This window comes from Ambystoma mexicanum, chromosome 4q (assembly GCF_040938575.1).
Source record: "Ambystoma mexicanum isolate Mex_15411 chromosome 4q, UKY_AmexF1_1, whole genome shotgun sequence".
NCBI lineage: Eukaryota > Metazoa > Chordata > Amphibia > Caudata > Ambystomatidae > Ambystoma > Ambystoma mexicanum.
Window position 1 is genome coordinate 184,604,284 of NC_090928.1, and position 27,279 is coordinate 184,631,562.

General features: G+C 44.5%; 1 protein-coding gene across 3 annotated transcripts in view; it reads left to right on the forward strand.

Moving 5' to 3' along the window:
• The window catches only part of RPS6KA2 (ribosomal protein S6 kinase A2), a 1,317,456-nt gene that overhangs the window by 232,673 nt on the left and 1,057,504 nt on the right, over positions 1–27,279 (forward strand). For all 3 annotated transcript variants that reach the window (XM_069607706.1, XM_069607704.1, XM_069607705.1), the window contains exon 2: positions 5,268–5,384. Coding sequence is in view for 2 of the 3 variants with exons in the window: in XM_069607704.1 (XP_069463805.1) it covers positions 5,268–5,384 (117 nt within the window). In the remaining variant the exon portion in view is untranslated. The remainder of the gene's footprint in view (positions 1–5,267; positions 5,385–27,279) is intronic.

Genomic DNA, 27,279 nt, shown 5'->3' on the forward strand with positions numbered 1-27,279 from the left:
ATGCCCCTTGGATCCATCCCCCTGTGCCACCAGGCCAGTGTGCAGGAAATATATTTGTATTTATTCGAATTATTGGTAACAGAGATTGCACTGAACTACGCTGGCCACTGTCTTTGTGGCACACAATCAAACTTCTTTTTGCATAAGTAAATCACACATCTGAGTTGGGACAAACACAAATCACAATTCTGATTTCAATTCAAGAAATAATCAACTCTGGTCAATGAACAAAATCAATTTACACATGCAGTGTTGTGCAATTTCGATTTTCCAGTGCTCTTGAAAGGCTAGCAGTTTGGTTTACAGATGTGTACAAATGCATGTGACAATTATTAGTTCACCAACACTTTTGCTTTAAGATAAACGCAGGGTGATTTAGCAGTTTGTTTTGTTTTTCAGACCGACCACCCCTACTTTTGTCTGTGTTGGCGAAGTCAGACAGAAAAAGTTGAATGAATGAGGAATTCTACATTTCAGGGCCTTCCATCATCCTCCACTTAAATTCCTGTGGTAGGGAAGCTGGACAGAAACAATTGGATGATTTAGGAATTTTGAATTTCAAACCCCTCTCCATGAATGGCCCATGTTAGTGGAAGTTAACAGTTTAGGGATTTTAGTTTAGAGACAAGGACACCACTCTTCCTAAAAGAAGTCAGTGGTAACAGGAAAAATAGGATTGCCCAATTACATTACAGGCTATAGTTTATAGCGTACACTGGGAATGAGCTTTGTTCATTTCAAATGTTAACAAAAATCACCCTTTGGTGTTTTGATAAAGGGGAATTAATTAAAATAATATTAGTCAAATATGCTAAGGATCAACACAGTTTTGCTCACACCACCCCACACTATAAAGGGTAAGGAGTTACGGCAAGCAGATTCCCCCACCTTTTGGTTTCAAATGGCTCAATTCTACTTACAATGACCACTACTGTCCAAAGTTCAGAAAATCAGCTGCATTTCAGGACTCTCAATGGAGACATGGCATGGGTCTGGTCAGACTACGCTCAAGGATGGCCCCTAACTCTTCATCATACGGCTGAGTCAGCTATTAGGCCTCCCCAGCAATAGACAGCTCCAGCCCACTTGCCAGCTCCACCCAGATGCCATTTCAGCACATTTCCTTTGTTATTTCCTTGCGGCTGTCAGTTGGTAATTTTTAGCAGTTCTCCCCTTCTCTCATAGTGCATCCACTTTATATCCCAGTGATGGCACCATCCAGATTTCAATATTGAGCAGAGCCCTGCAAAAGTTCTTGCAACCAGGATTGGACAGTTACCCTTCTTTCGTCCCACAAGTCCATCTTCTCTTGATGGGTTGGTTTAGCAGTCTAGAAAAGAAAAATGGCAACTCCCATTTGAAATCCCCTTTTTTTCCAAGTCAAATGTTTAGCAAAAATGTGCTATGTGGCAAAACTTAATAATTTACAAGTAACTGCCATTCTATATATGTATATATTAAGTGCTCAGGGAAGCGCGAAATGCGTTGTGTTTCAGGATTTCCCCATGGTGTCCTGCCACTGTTTGTTATGTGTATTCTAATATTTATTTACTATATTGAATAAACTCGCTTCTAAATTTGGATACAAGCTTTTGATTTTTGCTTTGGTCGAGCTTAGGAGATGCTGATTGCCTCACGGAGAGTGCAGTTTTCTTTCCTCTGTTTTTGTGGATATATATATATATATTACATATTTATATATATTCTGCTTCAGCTAATCAGGGGGAATTCAATACAATTAGTGCTGAGTCTGAACCATGTTGGATGGGCGTGTGGCATTTTTCCTCTGTTTATATGAAAAGCATAATGGTTATGAATATGCAATTTACTATCTGAATATCTAATTTTACCCTACACCAGCACTCCAATTCTTAAATTCAGGACATCTTCAGTGGTGCCAGAAACACATTTTAGATTTCCATTATGATTCCCTAAATCGCAGGTAGATGAATTTCATTGAAAGTGACACATGAATGAATGCAGTATGACTTTTGTTTGTTGGGGAAAAATATAAGTTAAAATAGTACATTTAAACTAATGGTAAATCTTCATATGTCTGCAAATCTTCTCTCCTTTTTACCAGCCATTTACCATTGTGTTGTTTGAAGTTGTTAGACTGCTGGTCGTAAATAATTGGGATGCATCGGCTATACAGAGATGCCCCACTGCAGATAATGAGCTGTGATATCACAAGGCCCTGATGGCATCTGGCATCCTGTCTTGTTATCTTCAGAGGACTACCATTTTAATCTGAAAACCTACTATATTCTTGTATTTTATTCAGAGTTCCGCTTCCCTTGATTGCAGCCCCTCCCCACATTCCAGTCATCCCCTGGCTAGGCCATTTGCCCTGCACCAAAAGGAGACTTCAGAGACAACAGGTCTGGGGAAAGTTTCTTTTCAACACCGTTAAGGGCACGCCACACTTTATTGCAGTTGTAAATAGCTGGAGTGCAAGAGCCAGGCTTGCAGTGGGGGACACGATTTGCGAATTCTACCCACAGACACAACGATTGTCCTCGGCTGAAATTAACTCAAATATTGAATTTTCTAACATCAGGCTTTATTTTCTGACATACTATGTGTTTTACTGGTCAGGGTCCACTTTGCTTTTGCAGCAATGGATTTCTTCTTTTTTTACAGCATTGGTTTTTAAAGATGACAGCGGAAAATACATGGTTGTTTCTTTCAGTCATTAATAAAATACACTTTTAATTATCTGCTGTTTGTTTTTATGTTTAAAAGTGGGTCTGAGTTGTTACAATGAACCACCTTTTGATGGGTGGCAGTTTAAGTGAAAATGCTGCCTTTATTTCTCAGGCAGCAATGTGATGTGCTTTTCCAATCTGCACTTGAATTACATGTTTTTTCTTAAGATTTCTCTGGATTTCAACTGCAGAAATACGCCCACATAGTGTGCCTAAATAGGCTCATGTTTAGCGCAAAGGTTTTTGAATGCTGCCAATTCATTTTTACACTGGGCCTTTCAGTTCTGTTTGTTTGGGGCCTTTGATTAAACCCCACAGTAGATGCACACAACAAGTAACAACAATGTGAACTGAGCACAGACTTCATCCTGGGCCGGCTCATTATTATTCATCAATTTGATGACCTGGGTGGGCAGGACAGCGCTAGTTATCTATTTCCATGGATAGCAATGGATGGGAAAGTGACAATGCTCGGTGTTTGTGCTGACTATGCCGCACACTACTTCGGTGATCCTGCCAAACATTGGTGTAGCTCAGCTACTGTAATAACTGGTAACACTTTCATGGTAGTGTGGGTTGACAACAAGAGGACAGTCACTAGCCAGTATCACCTACAAAGGGTCAAAGCCAGGGAAAAGGCCACTGCCTAAGATAAGTGTCAGTCATTTGTGCCAACCTATAGAAAACGATTTTGCTCCAAGGTTTGGAAGGCAAGTTCATCAGTTCAGGAATGATTTTTCCTGCATGTGTCCATCAATTTACCACAGGGGGTAAAGCAAGGTTGCTTATTTTTTTCTATTGATAGATGGTCAACCTGTGCTCCTTGCCACCTGTAGAATCCAAGCAAAAGGTTTACAACGACGCTGTGTATAATGAAGCACTCAAACATTTGCCTTAAACTAGTATGTTATGTTATTTTATGTCAATTGGTATCTGGAAATTCCACATCTGCTACGGTTAGTGAAACCATCACCCACATTAGGCAGTGGGAGTTGCAGCTTTAACCTTGAACATGCTGACACTGTGGGACACAGCTGTGGGTGGTGGCAACAGTGGGATGGGAGTTGCCCTCCCTGATGTGCCCCAGGTGTGTTAGAAAATATTTGAGCCATGGCCATATTTTTTTGCAAATTAAGCACTGATGCAGAGGGGCTGTGGAATGGCAGCTGAAAGAAACCAAATATCTTTGCCACACCCAGAGCAATGCTTATGATGGTTGTCTTAGTAAAACATATTTTAAGAGAATGTTTGAGTTGCCCATAAATATTCTGTTACATCACTGCAGGACATCTGCCCATGACAAATGGAGTCAGTGGAAGCTTGCCCTGGCTATCACACTGAAAGCAGAGAAGAAATAAAACAATGATTCACTGCCAAATTCCACATCCCATACACTTGTACCGAATCGTACGTATAACACATAGGCACACTGATTGTGAAACATCCATCATATTCGTTGTGCTCCCATGATATGTCAGATTTTGCAGAGAAATTCCCAGATCCCCTTTCATTTCCCACTTCTTGACATGTTACTGTATGCCGAGGTGCTCCAATGCATGGCTGGAGAAGGAAGAGAGATTAGCATTTGTTTGTTTGTTTATTTGTAGCGCGCGCCAGACCCGAGGGTATCCGGGTGCGTGTTCAAGAATACTTTAAGCTCACATGTTACAGTTACACATTTCAGGAGGGTTACAAGGTGCATTATTGCCCCTGCCCATCCTATACCACCAAATAGGGCTGTTAGGTATTCATGTGCTCCGCTGATCGAGTCCAGCTCCCTGCCCAAGCTATCAAACTTAGGGAGGTAAAAGGGACATATTTTTCATGATGTCATGCCCCTTTTTTATTCCTATGGGGTGGAAATGAGTCCACAGTGCCACTGAACTCCTCCCTGCTGGCAGCAGCAGTAAAGAGAGTTTGGTGTCATCAGATTTCCCTGTCTTTGGTCGAAGTATACAAAAGAAGTAGTGGAACTATGTTCCCTGCTGGCCAGCCCCCGCTCTGCACAAACCCCATCACCACACACCATCCCATGCGCAATCCAGACCCCCAAACAAGTACACCTGCCATATAAGGGAATGTTCAGTACAGTTCACTGAAGTACAAGTTTCAACTTCTTCCTACACTTTTATTTTAAAACGAAACCTTTCTGGAAAGGTTTCTTTTTAAAAAAAAAAAATGTATAGGAACAGTAAAACGTTATAAAAAAAAAAAGACGAGCACTGCTCCCAACCGCTCCCGCCCACTTCGATCACTTCCTATGATTACTGGGAGCTCAGGCTCTATGTCTGCCACCCCAGAGTAACCCAGCAATGAGCGTGACCAGCACCGTAGGCCTGGAAATATGCGTGGGCTAACAAACATAATTTGTGGGCGAGTATGTGACGTGCGTGTGCACCACCAAATAGCCAAAGTTACAATGGGCGGGTGTTCAGCGACTAGAACATCTAAAGCAGAAACACCCCTCTCAGTGGCAGAAATGGGTCTTCCCTTTTAGCTGAAGAGAAACTTCCTTTTTAAAGGTGTAGGATTATAACATGTCTTGTTTTTGTTCCACAGGAAGAAGGCATCGTAAAGGAGATTGACATCAACCACCATGTGAAAGCAGGCTTTGACAAAGCGGATCCTTCCCAGTTTGAGCTTCTGAAAGTATTGGGACAAGGCTCCTATGGGAAGGTAGGTCACATGACTGAATGTAAGCAGCAGCTCTGCAGAAATTGTTCTATCAATGCTGCCAACACACAGCGGCTGGCATACATACCTCCATCTACAAAGTGTCTTTTTGCAGGTTAATGATAGGGGCAATACATGAGGAGCTGTAATCCTTCATATCTGCTCCCAGCCTCTACATTCTTCACTGGCCTTTGTTTTATCTCTCATCCATCGCTCTCTACCATTGGCTGTAAGGAAAATCATGAACGCTGAGCGGGTTGTTAACCCCTGTAGAGCGCACATAATCACCAGATGAACTTGACCTCGAACACTGGCTACCCATACAGAACAGTACGATTGCTCGAGGCAGGCAGGAACCATGGCCCACGGGGTATGTGCAGTGGGGGAGTGGGGGTAGGGGGTGGCTGCTATCCAGTTGAATTTTCTGCACTTGCATTTCATATAGTGGTAAATTCTGATTTCTTTCACAAGTAACACCCCCCCCACCCAACTCCCACCAGTGGCAGTCCATCTATCTCCTGCAGTAAGTATGTGGCGTTGTAAGCATTGCCTATAAGCCAACTTTATTAACATGGAAAGTGAAGATAGATAACAAATTAAATAAATAAAGAGAAGTGAACATTGGAGAGAGATGTGATGTGAGAATGGACACAGCCTGTTGGTGGTGGTCGGCTTTCTATACACCCACCGGCCTTGCACCTTGCCATGTTAGTCCCTGTGGTCATTCCCAGCCACTACTGGCCCCTCCCAGCCCAAACAGCCTCCAACCCTGCGCTCTTTGAGCTAGTTCTGTGCTTTTTAGTGAATGGCAATGTTTAATGTAATTGAAATATCACTGTTCTCCAGTTTTGCATTTACATGTCTAATGCTTTATTTCTTTTTTCTAAATCTGTTATGTGAAAGCTAAAAATAGAAACTTTAGTTCATGGTCAAGAAGGCTTGGCATCCTCCATTCTAATGTCACTGTGTCCATTGGTTGTTCATATCTGATCTGAGCGAAGAGAATATGACAAATTCAAGTTTGTGATTATTTTACTTATTTAGTGTTTTCCATAGGTGGATTTTTTTGCCGAGATAAGAATCTTGTATTCAATAGGACCAGGCACCAGGTGTCCATCATCAGTGTTGGTTCATTGACGATGAGTGCCGTGTCTGAAAATTGTGCGCTCTCACCACGGTTCTTGTCACAAAACGTGCTTATACTTTCTCTATTTGTAGTTGTTTTAAGCCAATATACGGTGATGCTATGTTGTTGTTGCATTAGATATAAGGTTACACCGTAACTGCCCAGAGATTGACGATGTATGATAGCGATCTGCAACCTTTCGCTTTCCAGATGTTTTGGACTACAACACTTTATCAGCACTAGCTTGCCTAGTTAAGGTGATGGATCATGTTAGTTGTGGTGCAAAACATCTGGAGTGCTACAGTGTGTGCCTAGTGTGGACTACATGGAGCATTCTGTAGCTACAGCTCTCCATGGGAGTATGTTGCATTCCATGTTACCAGAGCTGCATTTCTGTCGGTTGCATGTGCATGTGTTGTGGCGTCTAAACCAGTTTCAACTCTTCTTTGCTTCTATGAGAACATGCAATTCACCGGTTCCACGGCTGATATCCAGCAAAATATATCATTGTTCTCGTAAGTAATGCCCGACACCAAAATCAGCCCTGATGTCCGGTGGGGCCTTTCTATAAATAATACATAGTGGGAGAAGCAAGTCCCAACCTCGTGGGACGCCCTAGGGAGCCGAGGACTCATATGTGGGTCTTTCCATCTTGGATCAATTCGGAAGTGTTAATTTAGAAAGGATTCCAAGCATTTAATACCCGGAGCAAATAGTACCAGGTGGGAATAGCCAAATGATGAGTGATTTTTAGAAAGTGGCCCCAAAATGTGATGCACTGTTTCTGGAGGTTTTTGTGGTTGAAATTCCAGCTCCCTTTGACTAGATATCCTAGATCTCCAGTCTGCAGGGTGTACAGCACTCTGCCTGCCTCGGGCTTCTTTGGACAGTGGGCTTGTCACTGCCTGCTGATTCTGATGCCTGAACAGGCTTTCTGCAAATTATATCAAAGGGAGGAGGGCGGCATAATATAGCAATACCTTCAACTGCAGTATTCCCCTTGCACTTTACTGTTCTATATGCCACTCTGTGTCCTCACTCTAACCATTGGCACTCGCCACCCTCTACCATACGCTGGAAGTCGTATGCCAGTAGCAATATCTCCGAGAGAGAAATGGGCGATAAAGTTACTGTAAGTCAATGAGCGAACAAGTATATGAGTGAATAATAGTGAGCAGGTGAGTGAGTGCATGAGTTGGCCACTGTGATATTTGAAGAATGGCTCATTGCCCCAAAAGTGTCATGATCTTCCCAAGAATCGTCATCATATACCCTGTATGTGCCATCATATTTCCTCCAATGTCTGATCATATGTCATAAGTCAAAAAATGTAATATGTATATACATTTTATAGACACATGGCTGAAGGTCCATGGCATGGCCTGCAAGAAACATTAAGGGTCTAATTCACAGAAGCGTTTTAAAATCGCAAAACCTCATTGGAAAATGCTCTTTGATAGGCCATACGTTCCCAAAAGTGCCACAAGGCTCAAATGTACAATCATATGATCAGAAAACGGTCATCGTATGCAGGGGATGTGCCGCCGTATTGCCAAGAGGTGGTATGTCCCCAAACATTGATTGGTTTCTGGGGCACAACCAGAAAATGGCCCTTCGTATGCCTATCACTTGCTAGCATTTGTCTGGTAATGCAGTCCGCTCCTATGCTACCATAGTAATGTGCTTGATGTCAAGATGTTCACATTTGTGTTAATGCATACATTGCTAAGACCCGAAAAGGCCACTGAATGGGGTATGGACAATATTTCTGGACAATATTTCTCCAAAACAACAGAAAAAACTATAACACAAAAATAGTTGCATTGTAAGGGTCTGAGATGGCTTCCAGCAGGGGATTCTAGGAGATAATTGCCAAAAAGGCATTATTGTAATTGGAAATGTTATGTCATTATGCTGTTTAGGGCCCCTATAGGGCTTTAATCGTTGCAGGAAAAGTTTTTTCATGGGTTGTAACTTTGACATGAGTTACTTCAGCCAATTTTCCTTTACTTGCCGAGGGCAGGGAAAGCACACATCCAATTAGGGTGCAGAAGGATGTACAGGTTGTACAAGAGGAGGATCGGGTAGCGACACGTGTCTGGACGGGTCACCGGTCAAAGTGAGGATAGCTGACTTGCTTGGTTAGAGAATACTTTAAATCCGCATAGGGGAACGATCACAGGCTAAGGTAGGTGCAGCTCATGGGTTTTGGTTGCATGGTTCACCGACATGGGAGGCGGCAACTCACTTGCTCAGCTGGGGATGGCTCGCTGCTCCAGGCAGGGATGGTGTTATGTCTTGTGTTCCCTGCTTTGGTCCTGCATGAATGCTTGCCTGAGAGAATGCCAAATGGAATGTAATGCCTGTGGAATATTGTGGTGTGAGTGCCCCTGTAAGCCCCATGAAGATCAGTTGGAGGCAAGCAGCCTGTGAGAGAGGAGGCTGGTGGATGTCTCCTGTGTACCTTCCTACTTACTTGCCCTTGGACTTAGCTGATGTATGTACCTTGTCGCTGGAACTTATTAAAGAAGTTCACTTCCTTTACCTGAGTATCAGGCCATTTCATTTCACCCCGCAACAGATGGCTCACAGGCTCAGCTGGGGATGGCTCACAGCTCCAGGCAGGTATGGCTCACAGGCTCTCAAGGAGATGGTCATAGCTTCGTGGCGATGGTTCACAGGTTCAGGTGGGAATGGCTCACAGGTTTAGGTGGCATGGCTCACTGGTTCATTTTGGAGCCACCTCAGACTCCGTGGGGACAGCACACAGAGAAGCAGAGTGGAAGAAGTGTGCCCCGAGCGGCCACCCATTAGGTATGCTGAGGTACAACTCTCAGGTTCATGAGGCGGGCAGTTGACCAGCACATGTGCCAAGACGTCTTGCCAAAATCAGCCTGGCATTTCGCATGGCTGAGAATTCAGAGTGGGAAGCAATTATATTATATGATCTGATGAGCCATTTATAACGGACCTGTACATAAGTGTTTCTAGGCACGACAAGACAATGGAGGGAAGACAGAGGGAGGACAAAACAAACGATCTTACTAGGCCTTGTGTCATTCAGATCGTGCAAAGTGAAGGTTTAATGAAAATATTCTGATCAGATAAAAGGGTGAGAGCTTGTTGAAAAAAAAAAAAGAAAGGGTGAGAGCTCGGCAAACATTCTACTTGAGCAATGAAATCGGGCCGGTAGTATTTCAGGGAGGGTAGCAGAATTGGCCCTTCCTCCCATGCAACTCTGTTATCAAGTTAGTTATAGGAAATCTAAGATTGCCAGTGTCCCGAGACTGGGAGACGTAAGATGGCTGCTTGTGAAGGTGATGAACGAGTGCAGAGATGGTCTGAGTTTATGCACGAAAGCCGCAGCAAAGAGGCGAGGAGGGCATTTCAGTTTCCCCATTCCTTTTTTCTGTGCATTCTGGAAGTTCTAGCTTTGCATTACCCATATAAAATTCAGGACCTCGACTCCCAGAATGCAAAGGAACAAAGTACAAGTTGGTTAACCTACACAAGAAGAAGGAAACTTGAGAGGTTAGGTCTGCGTGAAGTCTCATGGGTGTGCCCCAGAACAGGGTATCACTTCCTTGCCATGCAACCACTGCATTTCTCGCCTGTTCACCATGACAGTCTGCTCCACCAGCCAGATGCACCTATCACTCAAGTTACCTTGGGCTAAACCAAGTTCCAGGTTTATCAGAGGGTGGTCCTTCTTTTAAGGCCTAGATGCCTTTGGGCCTTAATCTGCACTCTTTTCCTGCTGGTAACCTGGTTACCCACCCTGATGTGATCTTTGTTGTGGGGCGTGTGTGTTGGACCTGTACATTGTCTCTGATGTTGTCCTAGGTTTGGAACCTGGATAGTCTGCCTGATGATGGCACACTATGGTGCCAGCGTGGTTAACACTATTGGATGGGTGGGATGTGCTCTACTGTTGGTAGGGTGTATCTTGTACCTTCCTGTTGAGGTTTTGTCCTCCCTGCTCCTCTGGCACAGAGTTTGCAGGCTCAGATTGTTTGTGTCATAATGCTCAAGGAACATTTGCTAAGGGGACAATAGCAGATCCTGCACCAATGATGGACAGTAATCTCCCTGAGTGCTTTGGTTGTTCTTGGTGTTACATTGGTGACCCTAATGAGGATAGAGGTAAACACTTCACTGAGCCAAAATCAGCTAGCTGCCCTGTATCCCTGCTGCTACTGCTACCATCATGTGGATTTGTTATGTTTTTCATAGTTCATTAATTCCAGCAAACCTACTCTCTAGGCTGTGTCCACCCATGTGTTGTTGTATTTTGTTTTTGGTTTAAAGGGTGTTCTGTTTCATCATGAACTCCGACCTCTGTGTGTACAGCAATGGTGGGTTAGTTGATTCTGACAATTTGACCACACAGGTGACATTTGTCTGATGCCTTAGCTACAACTGACCTTGTTTTGAAGCAATGTCAAATACAGTGGAAAGCTTTCCCAGGTGTGTCTTGTTTATCATTGCTTGAATCATGCTGTTCCAATCTTCATCTTGTATGCTGGCTTGCAACATTATGTGTTACTACTGACTTATACAATTGTATTCACTCTCCCCTCTGTTCTCTCCTCCTTTCCCTTCTCCCTTTTCCTATCTTCTCCCCTTACTTTCTTCTATGCACTTACTGTATCAGAATTATCCCTGGACCTAGTATGATAGCAACTTCGTCTGTCTCCTCCCCCCTCTGCCCTCCCCTTACTGGTTTTTTCCTCCCCACCCTCCCTCCAGCACTATCTGAAATGTCGTCAGGCATAGTATGATAGTCACTTGTTTTGTTCCTTCCCTACCTTTCTGCACCTCTCTCCCTCACCTTTTGTTTTCTCCGGCTGCACCTCTCTCCCTCACCTCTTGTTTTCTCCGGCTCTACTAGAAATGTCGTCAGGCCTAGTACGGTAGTCACCTGTCTGTTTCCATTTCCTTCCCACTCTCCCCCTCCCTTCCTTATCTATGTCTTAGCTCTTGCACTATCTGAAATGTCGTCAGGCCGCGTACGATAGTTAATTTCACATCCTTACTGTTCATTGCATGTAAGAATGTCATTGTATTTTCCCTTGTTCCCTCCCCTGCCTTGAAGTGCTTTGAAACACATTGTGTATAGGCGCTACATAAACAAACTATCACATTGTATATCATATCATTGGGAATCCATGTACCACAGTGTCTCATGTATACTTAATACATCTTGGTTTCCAGGATTTTAAAATTCTTTTAGTCTATACTGTGTCTCTATCTGGCATATGAGCAGGCCATTAGGCAGGTGGAGGAATGATGGGCATTGTTTCGAAATTGACTTTAGAATTGTGCCAAATTGTATTCTACCCCGAAAGTGTACAAGGATGATGGAAGCCTGACGCACCTACTGAGCCCTCATACTTCTACAAACTGTAAGGGTGCAGAAGTATGAGTCTGACACAGTTTTGGCATGTTTGGTGGCAAAGGCTTTTATTTTTAAAATAAAAAAAAAGGAAAACCTACTTTGCATTATTTCTATGATGGGGTTGCTCTATGTCAACAAAAATACTAAGGACTCCGTGCGGATGTCCAGTAAAGCAAAATGTGCACTGTCATGTGTCAAAACCTTTTTTCCATCCCTTACACTCTAGACTAAGTAAGGGAAGCCTGGTGTCTTCTGAATCCAGAAGGAGGCCCCTCTCAATTCTGGATATTGACCGAAGAGCTTAATTCTTGATATTGAGAGCAAATCTTTAACTTAAAGCTTATGTTCTTAAATGTTTGTTCCAATGTATACAAAACACATTTCCTGGACAAAAATGGGGAACTTCTTTCTCTGTCTATGCTTCAGCTTATAAACGTAACATCAGGTCTGCTTCACTATCCTGCCAGACCTGACTGCCAGAGGCATTGCTAGGGCATTGCTGGGAGCGGGAGCTACATCACAGGGTCTTTTGGTTGTAGCCCCCGATAGAAGTTTAGGGGCTACAACCAAAAGGCTAGCTAGCCCTGAGTCCTGACAATCCCAACATTAGCGTAGTCCTGGATCTTTTCCAGACCTAGCAACACCCCTGCTGAATGCAGACTTCTGCTCACAACACACAATGTCCAAAATATATCCAGGTCCCCAATGTAGCATTAAGTCTGGTTCACTAGCCTACCAGACATGTTTGTCAATTTTAGTGCTCCAATAAGTTTTTCATCCTTGGGTAACGGTCCCTGAACCCTTCTTCTAGTTTCTTGCTGTTCTTTTTCTCACCTGCTTTGGCCCCAGATCCCTCTGGGTTGTTTCTGTGGGTCCTCTGTACCTGGTTCCCCTAATGTCATCTCCCAACGGATCCAATACGGCTCATCTGTTGGTTGTCTCCATGACCACAAGTCTGGCTTCAGAGCAGCCAGAGGCACGGAAACTGCTCTAATGAACACCTGTGAAAACGTGCTTTCAAATCTTGATTCCCAACTCTCCATCTGTTCTTATCCTTCTGGATCTTTCCTCTGCCTTTGACACAGTCATTCATGCCACCCTGACAAATTGGCTCTGTGACATCCTTGGCATCATGGGAATGACCCTTGACTGGTTGACCTCTTTCCTCTCCGACTGACCTTCCCAGGTTCAACTCTACCCTATCACACTCTCCACCTGCAGCGTCCCTCAAGGCTCTATCCTCTCCCTGTGGCTCTTCAGCATCAACCTTGCCCGTCTGGCCCACCTGATCACCTCCTTCTCTCCTTACATTCAGTGTTATGCAGATGATACATAGCTCTCCTTCAAGCTTCCCTCTATTCCCTCCACTTCCTCCTCTCTCATCCCTGACTGTATGACTGCTATTCAGGCATGGTGTGCCACCAATGATCTCTGCCTTAATGCCATTAAGACTGAGATCCTTCTCATTGGGACCCCATCTCCCTCCTTCCCTCCTACCCTCTGGACCCCCTCTTTGGGTACCCTGCCCTCACTGTCTTGTGAGGCAAAAAACCTTGGTGTCTTCTTTGACCCCTCTCTCTCCTTCTCTCCTCACATCGCAGACCTTGCCAAGAAGCCACACTATCCGCTGCACCTCCTCAGAGGCATTCTCCCTTTCCTCACCTTCACCCAGAAACTCATTGTCTCCAGAACTCTAGTCCTCTCTAGACTGGACTACTGCAACAGCTTATTTCTCAATCTTCCTAGTTCCTCCCTTCGCCCCCTTCAACGAATCCAGAATAGGACTGCAAGGCAGATCCTTGGCCTCAGGCCCAGGGACCACATGTCTCCAGTCCTAAAATCTCTCCACTGGCTCCCTGTTGATGCAAGGATCAAATTCAAGACCCACTGCATCATCCAAAAGGCTTTCTGGGGCCTGGAACGCTTCTACATCCAACTATCTCTTCCAAAATACTTCCGTACTAGAGCCCTGCAGTCTTCTAGCTCTAACTCTCTTCATATCCGATGCTTCTCTAAGCAGAGAGTGGGGGGTAAATCTCTCTCTACCGCAGTAGCCTACCTCTGGAATGGTCTCCCTGCCCCTCTCAGGCTTGAGCCAGATCTCCTCAAGTTCCAGAAGCTCCTCAAGACCCTCCTTTTCTCTTCTTCCTTCCCTCTCTCCCACCCCTGCTAACATTCCCATCCACCGAAGTGACTGGCTGCCTGGTTCCATCTGAGTTTCACAGGACACCAGGGCCCCCCGCCCAGTCCTCCTCACTCTTAGCATGTGGACCTTCACTTCTGCACCCCTACAACACCTGGCACTTGCCCTCCTCACCTCCCCTTAGTATGTCCTGCCCCTGTGACCCTCTCCTCCTGCCTCCTCTACCCCCAACCTTCTCTTGCACTATCTTCTCCTTAACCTTCAATTCCCTTCCCACTCTAGCACTTCGCATCTCGTGCAGTCCAGCACTTCCCCCCCTCTGCACTCCCTCGCATTTCCTTTTACTGCACTTGCAGGCTCTGAATGTTTCAAGGCCTAGTAGGACCATTATTGTTATCTTTCTCCCTTGTTCCACCCCACTTTTCTGTCTTGTGGCACCTTGAAACACTATTTGTTGTTTAGGCGCCTTACAAATATCCAATAAATAAATAAATAAATGTTCATTTGAACAGACCTTGTGTACTCTCCTGCCAGGTACTCTTCAACATATGCTTGTTCATAAAGTTTGTCTCAAACTGTATACCTCTTTTGTTATCCTTTTGTGATTCGTGCAATGTTTTTATGTGCCTGATTTACCACATCGCCATTGAACACACTGCCCACGCTTGTCCCGTGCTACCCCCTGCTTGGACATGTAGCACTCACAATCTCTCCAAAGATAGCATCTCCCCCCTTTTGCAAGCCCTTTAAGCCCAGCACCCACAGTCCATTGACCCCTCAACACTGACTGACCTCTATACAAGCACCCTCACCACAGCGGTGGATGCTGTGGCCCCACTAGCCCCTAGAAAATCCAAAACATCCAAACACTCCAACTCCTAGTTAACTCCGGAACTCTTGGAGCTACGCAAAACTAAATGTCTAGCCAAAGCCAACTGGAGAAAAAACATCCATGGACTCCACAAAAATTCAATTTCCATTGGGCACCAAACGATATAGACTAGCAATCATAGCAGCTAAAGCGACTACCTACAACCACAGACTTGCCAATGTTAAATCCAACACCATCGAGATTTTTGCAATCCTACACCTGCCATAGTTAAAGATGAAGCCTGGTGCTCCTCAATCCAAACCACCAAGCTGGATAAGGATGAAACCTTACACAAAAAAAAATCACCCTACAGATATCCCAACTCAAACTCTCGGCTATGCCCAAACTTGTGACCCAAGGGACTGCCCAAGAATCCAGCCTACTCCTGATGTTTCACCTCAGCCCTATCACAGAATCTAAGGCAGCCATCATCCTTCATCACAAAATTTACCAATGCTTCCTTCTCCACTGGCCTGGTGCCAGCTAACCTGAAAGAAGCTTGGGTACTTCCTTTGAATAAAAAACCCTCACTTGACCCAGCTTCCCCCAATAATTACTGACCCATCACTACTGTCCTCTTCCTGCTCAGAATCCTGGATAGAGCCGCAAATATCCAAACCCAACAATTTCTGTAAATTCACCACACCCTGGGCGCTCGTCTGTCTGGCTTCTGGCCCGGCCATGGCACGGAATCAGCTCTAATTGAGCTTAAAGATCAACTTGATGAAATCAGGGGAATTCAGCCACCCTCCTGCTTTTGGATCTCTCAGCTGCCTTTGATCTAGTCAACCACCAGATCCTCTGCCATCATCTCAAGACAGCAGCAGAATTCTCGTCGGCTGGTAGCCTCCATCCTCTAAGGCCGATCCATGAGAGTATTTGCAGAGAATCACAGTGCCTCATTGGCACCTATAACTTGCAGAGTCTGCCAAGGATCCTGTGTGTCCCCAAACCTTTACACCATTTTCACTAAACCCCTCTTTGATTTACTTAATCCAATCAGCATCACCTACACAAACTACGCTAATGACACACACATTCAATTATCTCTGTCCGCCAAGTACATTGAGGACTCCCTAGCCCTGAAAAACATGCACTACACAAAACATGGATGGCTACCCACCACCGACGATAAGAAAGAGGTTCTTCAAATGGGACCACAGTCCGGCACCAAATATACACTTTCTTTTGCATTGATGATATCCAAATTCCGGTATCAGCATCAGTAAAAACTCTTGGTGTGCACCTTCACACCACACCTTCACTCACACGCCAAGTGAATGCCATCGCCTCATACTTGGCACACGCCGCCAAACTGATTAATTCAGCTAGATCTTTCCTTTCCAAAGACAGCTGCCTATCTATTTCTCGGGCCATTATAGGATCAAGACTGGACTACTGCAGTGCCCTATTTGCTGGCACCTCCTTCCATAACATTGCAAAACTTCACATAATGCAGAACAATACCATTCGAGCGGCGCTTGACATTCCAGTATGTGAGCATATCTCTACAGCCAGGAAAGATGCCCATTGGCTCAGAATCAGAGAGCACATTATCTTCAAGTTACTGTCCATCACGCGCAGATGCGTATTCAACTGTGCCCCGCCTACCTATCCCAGGAAATCATCAGAGATAAGTCCAACAGACCACAACAACAAACTATTACAAACAAACTTCAAAAGAGCTAAAGCTGGAGTGGCCAGCTATGCCACCTTCGCAGCTAAACTGTGGGACTTGCTCCCCCCTGCCTTCAGAGCAGAGAGTGCATACTGGACCTTCAGGAGATGCCTAAAAACGTAGCTATTTTCCTAAACCACACACTTTGGTTGGTCTACTGTTCCTTTTTCCTCTCTCTCTCTCTGGATAAATCTGTTTTATATTTGTGTAACTTGTAACAGCACCTTGATGCCTCCAGGTTTAGTGCGCTTTACAAATGAACAAAAAAAAATAAACTTTGATTCACGTGCCTCAGTAGCCAGTCCAACCCTTTCCATATCTTCAGGAATTCTTGTTGCAGTCTCCGTCTCGCCTGAGAGCAGACCGGGGCTTCTGTGTCGATGCTATGGTCTGCATTTGTTCATCAGCGAATCAGCAGTGTTAGACTCTCCATTGCGTCCCTTGCTGCATGCATTCTCTTCACTTTTGCAGGTCAGACTTATCTTCTCTCTGTTAACGGTGTGCTCCCTATTGAATGTACCACTAGGAAAGTCATGTCTATCCTTGGCAGTGTCTAGGCTTCTTGCCATCGTGTCCCTTGCCACAGAACCAGCGTCTGGTTCCTCGCTCCTCCAGGGCTGGTCTGACACTGTATGCAGTCCTTTCTCGCTTTTCATCATAGAGGGTACTTCTTTTAAGCTATTTGCATATGTTGGTTTGCAGTGGGCTTTTGCCTTCCTGCCTGCTCTTCCTCGTGTCAGTGATGTTTTGTACTCTGCCTAGGTAAGCCTCACTCTTCCACGTCCCAGTAACCTTAATTAAGAGTGCTACTCCATTTAAATACAGAGAAGTGTGGGGGACCAGAGGGAACTGAGTGGGGTGAAATGATAGTGGGAACAATAAGGGTGGTGGTGAATACCAGGTTCTTCCAAGGCTAACGTCACTAATCCCTTAGAGGGTTTCCCTCCCCATGAGATCCACCAGCTGAGTACCACCCATGAGTGGACCCTCAGGTTTGCAGCCTCACCTCCGTGGCCTCATGCGAAGGGGATCCCTCCATGGGAGCAGTGACAACACCCTGGGATTCATCACAAAACCAAGAGCCAACAAAATCATAAAGGTAAAACGGGCAAAGTTGAGAGATATACCTTCTTTGCCTTTTGTGGTAGTGTGGGCAGATGGAAGGCTATACTCTCAAGAAGGAATGTGAATATGATTCAGTAGCATCCCAAACAGCAAAGTAGAACAGTCCAAAATAAATGCATGTTCCATCAAGGTTCCATGAAAGTATTGTGTGGAATCGCAGGTATTCCCCCCTTCTTCCCTCGGGGGATACTCCCCCTGTGAGGCCAGAGAGGGGAGCCTGATCCACAAGACACTCCCTAGGGGTCGAGACAAGTGGAACCTCACCAGGATAGACTCCCCCCTTTGGGGGACAAGGTCTCCTGTTCCTGTGAGGAACTCCCTGAAGGAACTAACATAGCTGCGTATCCATGTCTTCCATGGAGAATATTATGGAGGCTTCATGTTTGACTGAAGCAATGCAGAAAGAAATCGGTCGAATAAAATAAGAAAAATATCCCTTTAACTCAAGATGCGTATTTAACTGCGATACGTCAGAACCAAAGGAGGAGAGCCCGATATGCAGGGTAAACCCCCTGACCTCTTCACGCCCTGTGAAGGTGGGGTAAAGGTAGATTGTGTTAGAAACAGAGCAGCAAATTGCAAGACGCTGGAGTCCCAGTGTAAAAGACCACATGGATAGTGGTACAGCACAGAAGTGAAAGAGTGAAAGAGAAGGTACTTGGTAGTGGCGTGACCATGCATGAAGAGTGGTGGGCACAGCACCCGAAGGACAGTGCCAAGACAACCACGTCAGGAGTTGTTAATGCCTTACGAGCAGCAGCATATGTAGACAGCAGATGTCCGGCGCTGAGCTGAGAATGGGAGACCCAAGAACAGCAAAGAGAGTGAGAAGCAGTACCTATGCGAGGGTTTGAGCCCTGTAACCCTTCTCCACATCATGAGAGGTACCGGTGGAATAGGGAGCAGCAGGAGGATCCCGGGGAAATCATTATTTACGTGAAGCAACTCATCCCAGTCTTAAGGACAAAACCATAACCAGAAAGCTAAATGGTTGGAACTGTGAAAATCGAAGGGAACATATAAGAAATAATCCGGTAAAGAAAGGCCACGAGTATATGGAAAGAGAAACTTATCTCTGTATCAAGATTACAATATTGTAAAAGAACCCAGATAAGAAGAGAAGTGAACAATAAGTGATAGGACTGACATTTAAAGAACTCAGGTGGGGATTTAAAAGAGACTGGAAACTAAAACCCTGCGAAGAAGAACAAGAACCCTATATGTGCAAAGTTGAAGCGCGTGAGAAGGAAAAGCCCAAAACAGATAATGAGAAAGGAAAGATAAAACTCAAAGTTCAAGAGGAGTACAATTCACAAAGAAAGCCTAAAGGGAATAGGAATGAAGATACTTTGCAAAAGCATCAACAGAAAATAATGTATATGTGTTACTAAGTAGAGGAGAAATGTTTTTAGGGAAAAGTATTACTGAGAGAGGACGATAGAAAGGTCAAGAACCAAAGGTTATCTTGGAGAACTACAAGACCTAATACAAAATACTATCAGAATGGACTATACTAAGAAATATATATGTATAACAAGAAACTTGAATAAAGAGAAGACTAAGGGAAGAAAATACATTTGCTTGGACTGTTTTCCTTTAGTTTTATTTAGTGGTGGTGTCAGATAGGGTCAGCTTGAATGGAGAACACATTTACATTGGACTTCCTGACATATGATAAACACTTTTAGTTCATTTAGATAGGTAGGGAATTCCCTTTAGTCATAGGGAGAGATAGGCCTTAATCCAGTAGTTTAATAAAGAAGGTACAGAAATGACGTCCAAGTGGCTGACTCCTTCTTCAGCACCAACACAGTATATATAATTTAATTAAACACACCATGAACAATAATAACGAACTATATAAACACTACCCGAAACCCACCACTGAGGAAAGCACACAGAACAAGCAAAGATAAAAAGATGCAGCACTCTGTGTAATGAATCAGGGGTGTAAGGCAAGTATTAACCACAGTGTTAACTAACATGATATTTTCTTGGTTGCAAAAGGAATAAAAGTATCCTAACCATTCTCCAGGGCGCATAAATGGACAAAGGGGGCAGTTAGCAGTCAATAGTTCTTTTTTGCAATTCTTAGTGGTCCGGCAGTGCCATACCAGACTTCTTGGTGATGTGCAAGCAATTGGAAGATTGGTAGAATGCAAAAGGCAAGACCCTGGTGGTTCAAATATGTCGAATGACTCTTGTAGCATTGCTCCAAGCAGTACAATATCGCAAAACAGTAGGATCCAGCTGGCTTGGCTCTCAGGGTGATGCAAGTGTCAAACCAGGGGCTCAGGGAAAGGATGAGCACTTTTCTCATGTTGCCAAACATGGGGTGGGCTGGCACACAACTGCAGGGCACCTTCAATATGGTGAAGTCCTGGGTACCACTGTGGCTGACGGAGAGACAGGTCTTTGTCCAGTAACAGGTCCACCCTCAATGGTTAGGGGACAAAGCTCACCTCTGCCTTGGACTTCACCGTCACCTCACTGGCAGAGGACTTTGGCGTGATCAGCTCTCCCAAAAGAGGCCCAATGAAATATTCCTGAAGGGTTGGAGTCAAACAAAGGATTCAAAGAAGTGGTGTGAGACCCCTTCTGTTAAAGCTAAAAGTCCACATATGATTGAACTAAAGCATGCCTGATGTAGGGGTCCCAACCTGTTTGTGAAAGATGTGGACTTTGCCCTTGGGACATCACACACAAGTGCTTTGTGATAGCAGACATGAGGTGGACATGAAGGAGTGGCAGAGGCAGAGAGAAACAAGATGATGGCATCTTTCCTCAACTGTACAGAGCTCTGCCTGTCTACAATAAACCACCCCGTCCCTTCTCAATAGGGTGAAAGGCCTTTTGATATGCATTGCACAGGTTTGAGGTCAAGAATTTTGTGAATGGGTGTGCCCGTTGATACCTGTTCCCAGGCCAGGTTCCTGTGGGGTGGTTGTTGCTGGGAAAGGGTGTTACCTGCCATTACAAATGAACAAAGATAGTCAATCCCCCAAGCTACATTTCTGCCAGGTCCAACCTGTCTGGGGGGAATACAAATAATTCTTCCACATCGTAACTGGGCCTACAGGGCTGACACGTGTGATATCAATTTGGTATGACTGCAATGATTATGAGCAGTGCCATGCACCATGTCCTATCTCAGATATGGCTTATTTTTATAGTTTACCCTGCCACCAGCATGCACCATAATCAGGATATTTTGGAACAGGTGTGCATATCTTAAATGCCACCCCTGTGTTGCAGTGCTGTCACCCCAGCTTTCAAGAGGGCACCTGTGTCCTAAACATGCTCTCTGCCACTGTAAGGCAGAAGCTGCATCAGCTACAGATGCAGCACTTCACAGGTGTGCACTATGCTTTTGGCATGGAGATTATGAAAGGAGAATCTGTTCAGGAGATTACCCTTTCAGAGATCAAGTTACCCACATCATGTTATTAAATACAAATCAAAAAAGCCTTATCAACTACATGCAAAGCCTTTTTAATGTGGCAGTTGAAACTGACAGGCTGCCCTTTTGACATTCACAAGGTGCGTTTTTCCCATTTTCCATATATTCCGTGTGTCACTTTCAGTACAACACCCACTCTGCATTCAGTAGGCCCCTTGGCTGTGTGAAGGTTCTGGGCCTGGTATGTCATTTTTCCCAGTGTGCCTTCCTGATATGTCATTTTTCCGGTGTGCCTTTTCTATAAGACCAATGTATTTTGCATTAAAGGCCTAGCCTAACCTTTCAGTTCATGTCATTGTGTGGCTGTCATTAAACCCCACATTTCCAACACCTCAGCTGCAGGTTTAGGCTATGGTCAGGCCATGGTCAGAAACTGCTTTTTCCAGCTGTGCACTATAGGGCATATCATAACATAGCTAACATTCGCCCACAAAACCACATCTGTGATATCATTAGTACTATCAAAACCGGAGTATGCTAAGAGCCTCAATCTTGGACTACCAGACTACCTACGAGACTATTGTCAAGCACTTCAGAAGAGTGATGTTTCGTTCCTGATATCCAGTCCAAAGGAGGGGGATGCTGCACTAGGATGCCATGTAGACGAGGGGCTGAAGACTAAGCCACCCAGCAAAACAGCCAGAGCTTTCCTACCATGATTACTTGCACAGTGGGAGTCCCATGCTAGTCTTCCTGCACCACGCAGAGGATGTCCTGCAAGATGGCGGTTCAAGGTCTGTGCAAAGCACTGAGACCAGGGCACATGATGGTACGGCGACTAGGTAACCAGGTACCAGGGCAAAGGTCTTGGAGAGCCAGTAGAGGTTAGACAAGTGAGAGGCAAAGGCACAAAAGTACCAAAGTACACAGACAATAAAGGATGAAGCAAAACAGTGGCAGAAGTAGGCAGGTGCCACGCAGAACTCCAGCAAGGAGATAGAGAGAAGAAAACAGGAGCAAAGCACAACAGAAACATTGAGACGCGAGGAGCACGGTCTCAATGCTGTTTATAAAGCTTTAGAGGATTGTATGGCCCATTCCGCTGGTTGCCAGGGTACGCCTGGATGCTTCTTGGTGCGCAGGAGTGGAGTCAGATTCACAGTATTAACACACATGCGTGTTAGCCCCAAGATGACGCTGCCCAGTTGCAATAGCCATCGATGGAGCAGAAAGAATGCTGGAGCATGAAGGTAAATGACCCCATCGTGTCTGCAGCCCACCATGGGCAAAGCCTCCAGGCTCCCCTTGCCAACCATCCAGGCTTCTGGGTAATGAAGGAAAGTGGAGGCACGCCTTGGCATGTAACAATTACAGTGAGTTGAAAATGCAGCAGCCAGACTTCTACTCAGCATGAAGAGGTGCGAACAAATACCACCAGCATTTAGAGCACTCCATTGGCTAGCTATCAAGAAAAGGATACTCTGTATATCCCATCACTCTTACCATGGAAAAGGACCAGACCACTAACATTTAGGAGGACGTCACAGCAGTACATGCCTACCAGGACAGCAATGCAGTACCAGTGCTTCTCCCCAACTTCAATATGAAACAACAAGGAGGATCCTCATTCTCCCTACTGGTCACAAAACTCCAGAAACACTCTACCTAAGCATCTCTAGCATCCACCTGATGTTCAAGAAACATTTTAGGACTTGTCGCTTCAACTTAGCAAATTGGAGAAATCAGTGAACCAATTGCTACACAGCAATATAACTACCTGATCCTTACACAACTCCGAGCACACGACCAAGGTGTCCAGCTCATCTCCTGAAATGCATTTCAGTTTCAGACTATCGTTCTTCACCCAATTTAGGGAAGTACTCTTGCTCCCATCTCTTCATACCTTAACATTGAACAGGTGCCACTTTTTGACTAATAAAGTATAGCAATTAAATATTATCTCTAACCTTTGCATCAAAGTTCTAGTAGAAACTGTGGATCACATACATGAAGCATCCCAAGCTGCAGCATACTACCACTCATGAGATACCCCGCCAGGCACTGGACCACATCTCATTTTCCCAATCCCAGGACAGACTCTATAACCAGGTTCCAGAAAGTGATGAGCCCTCACTCCAACCCCTCCCTAGCCCTCTCTTCCCTCAGCTAACTCCTCACTACTAAAATCTTGCAGGCTTACACTTCACCTACTCTTTATTAGATGACCCCTACGCCCCTCGCTCCTACCCCATCCATCCTAAATCAAGAACCACACTGATCGTTGCTTTGCAACTAGTGATTTGATCTTCTGGCTTATATGCACCAGTGGGTTCCCCTCTCTAAAGATCAGAGTGTTCCATATCAACACTCTGGTAACAGGCACTTCCAACCTGCACTTATCAAGTCCACAGGTTTCCGCATGTGCCGTCCTGCTATCCCCCACCTGTTCCTCTTTCAGAGCCACATGCAGCGAGGCCAACAATATTGTCAGAAAGGCTCTGTATTGACCTGCTATCTTACCATCTTCCCACTTACTCTCCTCTGCATATCAAGCCATCTGTCATTTCAATATTATCTTGTCTTCTGGGATGAAAGTGCTTCATGCAGATTAGCGTGATGGTGATTTTCTGTTTGGCCTTGTGTGGCACCCTGCTGAAGAGACAGGGCTCTTCTTTTGGTGTGTTGTTCACAAGAATGTCTGGTTCATCATCTGCAAACCTGACCATTTGCTGTCTCCCGGACATGGTGTCTGCTTGGGAGCCATTGCTCTGAAGACATTTGATGGCATGTGTCTGCGTGGGTCTGTGTGTCTGTGTGCTCGGTAATGATTTCTGGCATTATTTCCTTGCGTCAGTATCTCCAGTAGCATCACCCACTTTGTTGTCTTTGCCCTAACCTCTGAATTAAAAGCATGTCGCACCATTGACAATAAAGCATCCCACATTTGCTTTTCTGATGATAATGGTACTCTTACTAGTGGAGACAGACCTTTAGTATTTCCCTTACTTTTTAATCTGTGCCTTTTACATAGGATTGCCTAGGATGAGTAACACAGCTGCCTATTCAGCATCAGGAATAAGGCGCCAAATTCTTAATTATTTCTTTACATTATGTGGACAAAAGGATTGTCAGCTAGTGAGTATAGGAAAATTGGGATAAGCAGATAAAGAAAAGACATGCTTGATTATTAGATAATTCATACAGGATCCACACCATTTCTGGTAGCATAAACCGCCGATGCTGAAAATATTTGCAGGGAAAGAAAATGTTCTTGGATTAAAGCCAGTACACTCTTTGCATCAATAATGTAAATTGCCCACCCATTGTGCCTTCTGTGATCTTAAATAAGACCAGTGCATGTAACATATTGCAGGAGTTTAAATCGAAATCTTACAATAAAAAAAGGCTGAGGAAAGTGCAAAAGAAAAACAGTCTCTATCAGACAGCAGGAGTGGCCTAGTATGTTAATCGTGTTCATATCAGGCCAGAAGCCTATAGGACATCCACGCTCTCAGGAGACAATTATTGCAAATGAACGAGTCAAGTCGAAGATAGTACAATAAAAGAAAAATGGCATTTGTGAGACTTCGGTGATGTTGACTTTTCTGGGGGTGTTGGCCCATGGAGTTCTGGACATTAATACTAATTTACCTCGTGCACAGTTTATTCCATTGAAGAGAGCAGTGGCTGACCGAGTGGGCCACATCCCCACAACCTTTGTCATCACTTACTGCACCAATGCACTCTGTGGGGCCGCCCTTAAATAGATTGATAGAAAACGGAGCTTGCTCCGATGATAGCAAAGCAAGATAGGCTATGGCCGTCAACACCACATCTTGTTTCCAAGGAAACAAGGATTCATAAAGCAAAATACATGTTTAGAAATTGAAAGAACAATTAATCCGGTTGTTGCTTTAGATTGTAGGGACGCAAATAACTGACTCCTGTGTGCTCAAAAGAATGATTGTTAACAACGATGCAAAGTTTTGTATCAGGGACTTCCTGGCTGCCGCTCGGTAACAGAGAATGCAGATGGGAGTGGAAGTCAGATGTGAGTTTGCAGTCCAGGTCTCCAAGAAGAACGCTATTTTTTAAGATGTGGTTATGGGTTTGCAACACGCTGGTCTCCAGATGTTTAGAGCTGCAACTTCCAAGTACCCTCAACTGTGACAATGTTGACAGGGCTGATGGGAGTTGCAGTCAAAAACATCTGGAGAGCCAAACGTTGAAGACCACTGTTGTGCATCCTAAGGGCACACATTGCACTTGCTGTGGTGCATCGCAAGGACACCCACCCGCAAGACCAAATGGACATGCCATCCTGATCATGGACATGCCATCCTCACATGCCATTCATTGAACATGCCATCCTTGTTCAGAAATACGAACCCCATGTGTCTTTCCAAATTGCACCCCAGACTTATCATACATTGCCTGACTAAAGGGGATTGTGTTTGATACGGAAAACAGTGAAGACAATTGGACACCTTAGTAGCATGTATGTGTTTAAATTATCCTTGGCCTACCCTGAGAACTGTTCAGCACAGATAGAATGTGAACTTGAACAAAATACAATAAGCGAATTTAAGGGGCAGCAGCAATTTAATTGAAGCTCCATTATGACACCTAGAAAGATCCAGGAGGGAGAACCTTTCAGTCTGCATGTACATTTTGGTCAACATGTTTTGCCGATTGCCTTCACGCACATCTATCTACAGTGTAGCCTGGGGCTTTAAACGTTTGACAATAAAAGCCTGAACCCCACCCACAGGAACGTTCACCTCCATCATCTTAAATGTTGTTGATAAGGCAATCTAGGAAGGCTTGCCCCTCTTTTCACAGACCAGGCTTTTCAATGCATAGCGAAATTATAAACTGCAGGTGGTGCATGAATTGCATGTGCAGCCCAAATAGCAGCTTTGTAAAAACATTGTTTTGCAGTTTGCAAACACATGCTTTATAAACTGCACTGCACAGGCATTCTTGGCATTTTCTTTAGCCTGTTACTTTCATTGCAAGTGCTGTGCTTGAGTTACTGGGAAACTTAGGCGTGATTTACAAAAATGTTTTAACATGGGAAAGTCCCACTGAAACATGTTTTTAAATCAGGCCCTTAGACTTTACATCTTATTTAAGCAATTAAGAGTGCAAGAATTGTTCTGTTTGATTTTAGTAATGGATCACATATTTCCCAAAATACATAATGTATCCATTCTTGATAAGAAACTAATACTTAAATTACTGGGAAAAATAACGTGTTTACTGGTTCTCTTATTTGATGCCATTGATTGTATGGAGGACTATTTCCAATGATGCCAACGTGCGTCTCACGTAGTAGCGCTTGTTTGTGCATAGGCGCTTTCTGCGGGTAAACCTATTATGTGGCTTTGGTCCAGAATCCAAGACGCCAACTGCAGCCAAGATCGGTAATCACACCGGTGACCTGCTTGAAGAAGGCAACCAGTAATGGCAAGCACATCACCCCTATTTAAAAATTGAAGTAAGAATGGAAAGAGCATGCCCATTGCCCGGCAAATCAATTACAACCCATGGATTAAGTACAACAGTAAAATAACTATTAATATGGGCAAAAGTTAATAAGCGTTTATACTACGTCCATCACAGCATAGTGGTCTTACACCACCCATGCTAACCTGAAAGATGGCATAATGCCCTCCCACCCCTTTCCCACTGTATGCCAGACAGCAGTGTTTTGAATAAAGGAAGCTCAGAGGTGAGCGAGAAGAGGAGAAGGGAGTGGGATGTCAATAGATGGACACATTGATAGAAACCTTGAATTCACAGGAAAGGGGATGCAGGCATCTGTCATCAATGCTGAGTGCTGATTGGAAGGAAGGAAATACACCTGCATGCTAAGTCAAGCACTGTGTTGGATGTCGGATTCTAGTACATTGCTCAGTGGTACTAGAGTGACTGATTTTATTCACCCTTTCGTCTGTTTCCTTTCGTTACAGCATAGAGGGGATCAGTAGAACGGGATGACACTAAATTCGTTAAATACATATCAAATTTTAATCAATAAACTCATAACTACATGATCTTTGTATCATACAATTCAATAAAAAAACAAAACACAGAAAATCAATTCATTCCATCAATCACAACCACATACAAAACTCATTCAGACATTCATCTG